The sequence below is a fragment of the Lytechinus variegatus genome, chromosome 1 (genome assembly GCF_018143015.1).
Source record: "Lytechinus variegatus isolate NC3 chromosome 1, Lvar_3.0, whole genome shotgun sequence".
In the NCBI taxonomy this organism is placed as follows: Eukaryota; Metazoa; Echinodermata; class Echinoidea; order Temnopleuroida; family Toxopneustidae; genus Lytechinus; species Lytechinus variegatus.
In genome coordinates this window covers 27,588,889-27,598,971 of record NC_054740.1, presented here as the reverse complement: position 1 = coordinate 27,598,971, position 10,083 = coordinate 27,588,889, and the positions used below count along the sequence as shown (strand labels likewise).

The window sequence follows — 10,083 nt, the reverse complement described above, 5'->3', positions numbered from 1 at the left end:
AGGAAAGAAAGAAAGAAGGTAATTAATAGATAGCTGGAGAATAAAAGATGGTTGAAGAAAACATGGAATAAGAGAAAGATAAGAAAAGTGAAAGGGAATGGAGAGGGAATTCAGAGGAAAAAGAAACCTATACCATTGGAACAGTACATGATGAAGGCATAGCCAAGGGCACTCCGATTGTTTCAAGGGTAACAGGTGTGTGTGATTATTCTACTGCCCAAGCAAAATTATGTGCATTATTTGTTTTATAAGATAGCGATGTGGATCCCGGTCTTTGATACACCATCTTCATCTCAAAAACATGGCCAGTTAATAGACTTAGTCATTAGCACTAGTCAATAGCAAATTAGCAAATAAGCTAAAATCACATGACTGGTCATGTGATTGATTTCAGCCACTCATGTGATTAGAATCCATTTCACCATTTTATAATGAATTACATAATCATAAACACTCTAGAAAGCCAGGAATTAGTTGTTTTAAGGTTTATTGTATTGATACTATCATCAAGTCACAGGTACAAGTTATTTCTTTACCTTGCACCAGATCCCATCACCAACACAAAAACTCAAAAATTCTATATTCCACCCTTACATCGAGTTGATATAAATGAAAACAGACAAATATCAATGAAGGTTTGGGTAGAATCCATCAACAAATAACAATTTGGTATTTTTAATGTTATTTTGTGATGTCACATATGAGGAACATTAGTCATGTGATATAAATCAATATATACCAATTTCTCTAAAAGTTTTCGATGATATCGCATTAAAAGACCATTAGAAACATTAATTCATTCATTTCATACTTCATGAAAAATTATAATCATTGATTATAAAAATATGGCACCTTATGGAGTTATGAACACATATCACACGGTGGAGCTACTCGTATGAAACATCACAAAATTACAACTTCATTTATTCCTAGGTAGACTGTCATCAAACCTTTATCATATACTATTTTTTCATTATCTGATTTTATGAACACCAGCTAGACATTGGGGTGGGCTTTCCCTTTAAACATGCATCAAAATAAAACAAATAATACATAGTAAAAAAATGTACTACTAATATACACTGTACATCTGTAGAAAACCTAGGGGGAAAAGGTCTTATGTACAGCAGAATAAATACAAGTATTACAGGCTATTTAATAATTTACATAAATGATTTCATCAAATGTACACAAATCATTAGTACAAATTCCTGTAAATCATGATCAAATCATTTTAACCCAATATCTGGCAATAAATCATGATCTATTGAATATAAATAATGAGACTTGGTTAATAATACATTCCCATCCGGTATTACCCACAAATGCAAGAGTAATACTCTTCCGAAGGAAACTATAATAGTGTGGGATTGTGATTTTTTCATGTAAAGGCACCATGATATATTTGTATGAATTATGCAAAAAAAGAACAAAATATTTGACAATGAATTTTTAAAGATCTACATGTTAATCGGCCCAGTTGAAATCTCAAGGGAGGACAGTAATCTGCTCAACTTGGGTGAAAAATGACTTCGAAGACATCAATAACACGTTTAGAAAAAATCTAGTCTGGAAAAAAAATGTTATGGATTGGCCGATTATTCAACATCCAGGGTCTGTTACATAAAAGAAAAACTTTTTTTAATATACAGTGTAGATGGCATAATTTTCGTTTGCCAAAGTCTTTTTATGGAAAAAAATTGTTATGCTACAGGTCCCTGGAAGGTCAACTTGACTGTATTGAAGTGTAGTTTAACTCAATAAAAGCAGATAAGTGAGAGGAACATATTGGTAAAGGAATATCCTTTCAAGAATAAAAGAGTTCTGAATTTTATCCAACAGAATAAGAGAGTTCTAAATTTTTAAAGTTTTTCATTTGTGACATCATACATGCACGTGATATACAAAGCTCCCCATACATGTATATCATATGACATGAATTCCATAAATTGCAATTTTTCAATTGTAGTAATGAAACAAAAATATTTCTCTGAATGTTATATTCCCTTCACAAATTAAAATAATCATTTTTTATTTTATTAGAAAATGACATTCAAAAAAATTTTATCACATGATAAATGGAGCGGCTGCTTGTCCGTGACGTCACAAAATCATAATTTAAAAAATTCACGACTTTGTTACCATTTGGCAATTTTTCATAAAACCTTCACCAATATTTTCCCCCGATAATGCTTTTATCAAAAACAACTTGTCATCACGGTGAACCTTGCTTTTAAAGGGACAATAATAATTTTCAGAGTGAAATAAATAAAGTTGATTAGTACTTGACCATGTCAAATCACTCAAATATATAATCTTTCACAATATATATTTCTTTTTATTTTCATATTTCCCGAGATAAAATTAGATTATCATTTCAAATTGCACATACTCGTAGTGCGTAAATATCAGTACAACAAGGTAATTGCTGAATAAGGTAAGAAATTAGAAGTCTGCAATTTCAATAGGAAATCATAAAGTGGCAAGGTTCTAATATAGTTTTCCATAGTAAAAACAACACGAAATATCAAACCCCTTTAAAATAATACGAAGAATAACAATATTAATAACAATATTAGTAAATATTTGCTATTTTAAATGAATTAATTAATGCCAAGTAAAATAACCACATGTTGATCTATAGATTCTCAAGTGTACACAGTTGACATTTATCACTCTTCCACTGTAAGAGATATATTTAAAGTCATTCATTAAGGACTTTCTACATCATGACTTCTGACCTTATATATCGCGATCCCCCTAAAAAAAGTTTTTACCCTCAAGTCACACATAAGGCTTGCATGGAACGATCAGACAGGGCCTTTCAAAATTAATGCATCTGGCAACCATCTACATGTATGTAAGGTGAATGAAGGAATATAAATCTGAAGCTAGATTGTTCTGGCTAAATACCATGGGCCTGTCTTACAAAGAGTTGTGATTGATCTGATCGATTGCAACTATGGAAAGCCAGCAAAGTCAACATATAACACTGGAGAAAACCTTATCCCATAGATACTGTACACATACTGTGGCCCGAAGCCAAGGCTGGCAAACTGTGGCCTCGAGGCCGACTTCGACTACATCCCAGCAAAAATATAAATATAGTTTGATTAGCAGGTGGTAACATCATACAACATAGATTCTAGACTGGTCGACCTCTTCGTCTGTCATGTGGTTCTTGCCCCGGAAGAAGTCGTCAAGATTGCGGAGGATGCCCTTGTCGTAGGGATTGTGGTAGTTCCCGTTGGCGTCCTTGAGGTAATTGTATCGCTTGAAGTTGATGCGCTCGTTGGTGTTGGTGTTGACCACGGCCATGTACCACTGGATGGGGGGGAGAGGAGACAAAGATAAATCTAGTTAAAGGAGGTTCATCAATTACGAGACAATTCAAAATATCCGAAGAAATTTTTGTTTAAATGTAGCCTGGTAATATACATCATGTATATTACCAGAGAGATATTAAGATGGAGCAGATGTCGCGGGAACAAATGTCATGTCACCTTTTCAATCCCTTGAACTACAACTCACCCCTATTGAGCACAGACCGGTAGCGATGAACCCAAAGAATACGGCTTCAATTATACCGATAAGATAGAGCCAGTTCCATCCCTCTTCCCTTAATAGGATTGCAGCAAAATACACCACCATTATCATCATCGTTGATACCGACGTCGTAAAACCCATGAAGTATGTTCTGTGAGGGAGACAACAGAACTGATTATTGTAGAGTTAGTACACAGTAAGAGACACCATTAGATATCCGGGGGGGGCTACAAGATCCCCCCCCCAAAAAAAAACCAAAAAAACTTGGCTTACCATCAAAGTAAAAAAAAAAAATTGGCCCACTGACAAATCATCTGAAAGGTGCAAAACAAAATTTAAAAAACTTTAAATTTAGCTCAAAGATAAGGAAATTTTTTTTTTTTGCATCAACCCAAACTTCCAGCCCCCCCCCGGGTATCTAATGGTGCTTCTCTAATGCTGCAAGATTCATGATAATTCATTGTCAGGGGAATGGGGCATTTTATTCGACCTGCTCATATAAGAAAGCATGAATGCTCGAAAGCAAGCAACAAGGGGACAGATGACTGAAATTCATCTCTGAGGGACTGAAACATTAATTCAAAATTACAAGCTAAATGTACTTGCATATGGTCGTGGTCATGCTGGGCTGTCATACTGAAATGTATAACAAATATGCTTTTGGACAATGGAAGTACAAATAAGTTGTCAACATTTAAATTAACGTAAATGCCCGGGGGGGCCACTTCCATTCACGAGTGGATACCATGCGCGACCATGGGATCTCGAAAAGCACCCTAAACACGTAATTTCCATATTCTGAAAATGCACCCCTTAACAAGTATTGGCGTGTGAAACACTACCCTTAACAAGTATTGGAAACAAAACGATACTCTTGGCAAATATTCCCTGAAATGAACCCCTAAACAAGTACAGGAATGTTTTATTGTTACGGGTCCTTCGGTCGTCGGCTTTACCTTATTTGGTTTAGTACGACCTCACCTTCTACACCTCGCGCAAATAGGACTCTAAACACGTAGTATTAGGGCAAAAGGACATCCTTTATAAAACATTTAAATTTTGTTTTATCATCCCCGCAAATTCGACCCTAAACACGTAATTTTCCTAGCGAAATAGATACCCTTTTTTCATTATTTTTGTGTTTTTGACACCCTTATCACGTTACGTACGTAACGTGCCCTATCGTGAAAAGGACATCCTTTTTACGTGTTTTTTTGGTCGCGCATGGTATCCACTCGTCAATGTAAGTGGCCCCCCCGGGCGTAAATGAGTATGGGAGAAACTAGTGGAGCTTACCTATTTTTTAAACCAACGCAATTATATATGTAAGGACAATGGTGGTCGAAATGAAGGACACATCGGTTACACGTTCTGCAGTGCTTGGTGCGATAAGGTTTGACCAGTCTACACGTGTGACACAATCTGCTCAGTGGATTTTGACCTTGCTTCCATTCATCAAACTGGGCAACCTAGATAGGATAATATACATTCGGTTTAATAGACCAGTTCGTAGTTACTTCATGGACAATTTTGGTGAAATGACCTTTCATTTATTTCATTATGATAGGCAGATTTCAAAGGAAGATATTACGTATGCATGCCTTGAATAGCAAGATGAAGAAATTGAATAAACCAGGGGGGTGTTTCACGAAGGTTTAAGTATGACTTAGAGTCGCACTTAAGTGCCTAGTTGCGCGAGGTATAAAAGGCTTGACCGCATTGGTCAGATCATGCAAAGAGGACGCGCACTACTGCGTATTGATAAGATTGCGCGTTGCATTTCTGATACGCATCTGCATTTAAGTGAGACCTACGTCATACATAAATCTTTGTGAAACACCCCCCTGGTAACTGGAATACCACACCAGTGAACACTCCATGAAGGTATTTGCTGTGTTTCTACTTTGAATGCATATTGTAGCATGCTGCACAATGTACTTCGCAAACTGGGAAATACCATCGCTGATGTGGTTTACGGTACACCATGTGGAGTGTTATAGAAACAGTGGATAGAAGAAGAGAAGAAATGGATAGGCGAGAAAGTGGAGAATTGAGAGTAGAGTATTCTTTCTTGAAAGTAGTCCTGAAAAGGACTGTAAACCAGAAGGAATTGATGAGTGAGAACAGCTTGAGTAGTAGAGCTGATGAGGAGATGCCGGCTTGAGTCGGCGAGTAGTGATGATGAGTAGTAAGAATACTCTACTCTCAAATCTCCACTTTCTCCCCTATCCATTTCTTCTCTTCTTCTATCCACTGTTTCTATAACACTCCACATGGTGTACCGTAAACCACATCAGCGATTGTACATGCCACCATGCAAACCTTCAAACAACATCTGGGAAATACCATTCGTTCATGGACGAATTGTTGTTCTTTGTGGATGTGAATGAAAAACACAATACAATAGAATATATGAATAATCAAGACATCAAAGTTGGTGCTTATCTCATTAAATTTCAAACCACTATGTCACTTTAGTACCAATGACCTTCCTCTGATCTTGCGAAGAATGGAACTACGAACTGGCTTATTATGACAATCATCATAAACTGAAACTGCTGAACATAGCATCTAACATGTCCACTTTTCTATCAAAAAAAAGTAGTGCAGGATATAATAGTACGTGGCCTGGTAGGTGTTTCATAAAGCTGTGCGTAAAGTCATGCGTAACTTTACTAAAGTTACGCATGACTTTACGCACGACTGGAACATGTTCTTACAATGTAGGTTATAACTCAATGATATAGGGATATTACATAGCACAAGAAAGGATCACCAGTTGTGCATAACGTCATTTGTATCTTACAAACAGCTTTATAAAACACCCACCTGCTTCCAGAGAATATAAATGTAGGGAAATTGGGTTTGCGCCTTTGAACAATGCAGAATTGGCTTTATATTTTTAAACATTCAAATTCATATTTGCTTATATGATATAAATATGAAATTTACAGAGATTAGGAAAAAGTTGAGAGAATTTCCTACTTGTATTTTTATCATTGTACAAACATTGTGTCTAATATTGTGAGCATGAAGGTAACCAATTGCAATAAGAACATATTTCAATACAATAGTATTTGATTGGCCATCACTGTATCATCAAGGTTCTGTTTGAATGCTAATACCATTTACTTAAAGACAAGTCCACCCCAACAAAAAAAAGGGACATCATCGACTGTCTCATTTGCATGTCAACGAGTTGTGCATATCAATGTTTTGTGAACAATAAACGAAAATTTAACATGTCATAACTTTCTTATTTTACATCCAATTTTGATGAAATTTTCAGTGTTATGCTAGTTTGATTTTTCTCTATTTATTCAAATCAACATTTTTCATGGATAGACTTGACCTTTAAACAGAAAAATGAAATTATTGTCACTGACTATATTTTCCTTAGGAAAAGATGTGAAAAGTTGGGCTAATTGTGTTTTCTTTATATACACCCAGGAGCAAGACAACAGTCAGTAGAACATTTTCTACATCAAAATTGATGATAAAAATAGCATACCTGTCGGATAGCCTGGTCATATTCTGGTGAATTCCTGGGCAAGAAACCGGGATCTTTTGTGTATGCTTGGTAGAATGTGAACCACATGAAGACATTGTTTGCTAAGAAGACCATGTGCAAACCCGGGTATAATGCAAATGTGGCTGGAAAACACTGAGAAGAAAAGCATTGTTGAATTAGGGGGTGTTGCAAGAAAATATTTGCAATCAATCACTAATATTCTGTTGCAATTCTACAATTGATTGATCACTTTTAGCCATAGAAAATCAGATTACACTGCTTGTTTCATGGAGCAGATTAGCAACCATGCAAATATGCAATTAATTGCACGGCATATGCTTAATTTCGGGAACGAAAATAGACTTGCAATTGATCGCAAGTTTCTTGCAACACCCCAATAGTCATACAACAAATAACTAAATCTGCTCAACCTATGGTAATTTTCAACAAAAAAAAAGGGCTTTTCATCGAATGGAGAAAACCACAACTCAACCAACGGGTGTATATTACCAGGGGCCCGTAACACAAAACTTAGCAATGATCGTAGAACATTTTTCTGCGATTGATTCCACTGACTACAATACATACAATCCATCGTGAAAATCAAGCGTATGGTCAATCGCTAACCTTTGTGTTACGGGACCCTGATAATGTTATCTAATCAATTCACTTCTCCTAACTGATCTGATCAATCAACTGTAAACATAATGGCCCGAATTCACAAAGGTGGTTTTTAAAACAATTGGTTGAACCCATGGTTTATGCAGATTTCCTGTATAAACTACACTTATTTACCACGTACAGTGTATATATAAAAATTCCAATGCTGATGCACGCTTTTGTCACAGTGCGCCAAATTGACGAATGTTGCCGTGGTTATCCACGCTATTCCATTCGTGAGCCCACTATACTGAATTTAATGAGTCCACTCTTCAAACAGTGGACTCATGAATAAAATAGCTTATATAACCATGGCAAACAGGCGTCAATATGGCGCACTGTGACAAAAGCGTGCATCGGCATTGGAATTTTTTAATATACAGAAAATCTGTATAAACCATGGGTTCAACCAATGGTTTTAAAAAACACCCCTGTGAATTCGGGACAATGGTTTTATACTTTCTCTCATTGATACCTACAGTGTATAAATACCATGACTCTATTTTGATTTTCAGCCCAAGGATGAAGTTTGATTATCTTGAACCATATTTTGTAAATATGTTTTATAAATTATTTTCATCTTCCAGTGAATATCATGTGGTTGTTTGGGTAAAATAACTAAATCAATCACGAAATATCTACTACCGGTATAATAATAATAGGAATTTATAAAGCACCATCTACTAGAAATATTCTATTCCAAGGCACATTCTTATTATCATTATTACCCAGGCTTTAGCTCGAGCTGCCTTTTAGCGCTCAGTGCATTCAAGGAACTAATCCTGCCGGGTACCCATTCACTTAACCTGGGGTAAGTGCAGCACTATGCGTATAAATTTCTTGCTGAACGAAATTACGCCATGGCTGGGATTCGAACCCATGATCCTCTGTTTCAAAGTCAGAAGACTAATCCACTGGGCTTACATACTGTACATGTATTCTACACAAAATTTTCTCTTGCCTAAATTATACAATCTTGTTTTTTTTTGTGTATTAAAGAGAAATGCCAGTAGTTGCAGTAAACACTGATCTCATGAGAAAGTCTGTAAAACCAGGCTTAATTGTCAGTATATCATCGAGGATCTAGACCTGGTACCGTACTGTTACATAAACTGAACTTTGTGAAATCTTGAAATCTACGCTGAAAAATGTTCACACTGAAGATCACCAACACAGATAGGCACACATGGGACAGTGTATTAATATTGCTGGAATGTAGACCCGACGGAAGTGACCGAATCCAAGCTTATTTTGCTTATTTCTCAGCAATGAAACAACTTCTTCCAGAATCCTTTGGCACATATTTTTTATTCATACAAACAGACACTTGGGTGCTCATTATATTACATTCTGTAAAAAGTCATTTTAAGATCGTTACCAAGACTGGAATTTATCTTTAAACTGAATCATAAGACACAAAGGTAAACTGCCAACTCGTCCACTCATCACATGGTCTACTTCCATTCCGTCTAATGCCATTCCATCCAACAACATTTTAATAAGGATGATAGCATACAATGTAGATACAGATTTGAATATCGGTATTGGTACAATGATTTAGAATATTACACTGTAAGATATTCCATGTTTAGATATTAGCGTAAAATTCTGCTACATTTTATTCCAAAATCAGGGGAGCGTTTCATCAACATTTTTGTCCGACAAGTTGTCAGATCTGACATCTTTCCTTAATTTTGATTGGCTGAGAGTCAATGTTTCTATGGTAACTGTTGGATAAAAGGGAACTTGTCGGATAAAACGTCCGACAAGTCCTTTCATGAAACGCTCCCAAGGTCACAGACCAATCCGAAGGTGTGAGGTGGCTTTAAAAGCGGTAATTCAATTTACTGTATTATATATTGAGTGTCTGATTCATCAAGCATTTGCTTTTAGGTGGACACCCTTATCATTTTAAACTTCATTTACAATTGTTGTTCAGGTAAGATTTCTTAACTTAACAAAGTCAATTGAATTGGACTAATCTTCAATAATTCAAATAATTCAAATATTACAAGGATACACTTACCCTTATAACATACATGGGATAGCCCCAGAATAATACACTGATTACGAAGAAAAGAAATGGAGCCTTGCTATTGCCCGGGGGACCAAACATGATAGTTCTGTAAAGGAATAAAAAACAAATTAAAGATTAATCAATTAACTGCATTACATTGTACATGCCCATTTGTTTATGGGCAGTTTACACTAATGACAGATGCATGTAAGTTTTACTAAACTCAGAAAAATGAGAAGATAGAATAAATATTAATAAAATAAAAGTATATACATGTAACAGACTTAAGAATTGTTTAAGATTTGCTTTTGTGATACTACTACTACAACTATTACTATGACTACTTCTA

At 35.7% G+C, this 10,083-nt stretch overlaps 1 protein-coding gene across 1 annotated transcript in view; it reads right to left on the bottom strand.

The window, feature by feature from the left end:
* Nucleotides 1-474: 474 nt before the first annotated feature.
* Nucleotides 475-10,083, bottom strand: part of LOC121410408 (probable protein S-acyltransferase 23) — a 29,802-nt gene continuing 20,193 nt past the window's right edge. Inside the window, exons 7-11 of the mRNA XM_041602482.1 lie at nucleotides 9,744-9,840; nucleotides 7,058-7,210; nucleotides 4,843-5,015; nucleotides 3,532-3,697; nucleotides 475-3,324 (exon numbers count right to left, since the gene is read on the bottom strand). Coding sequence (XP_041458416.1) covers nucleotides 3,130-3,324; nucleotides 3,532-3,697; nucleotides 4,843-5,015; nucleotides 7,058-7,210; nucleotides 9,744-9,840 — 784 coding nt within the window. The 3' untranslated portion in view covers nucleotides 475-3,129. The remainder of the gene's footprint in view (nucleotides 3,325-3,531; nucleotides 3,698-4,842; nucleotides 5,016-7,057; nucleotides 7,211-9,743; nucleotides 9,841-10,083) is intronic.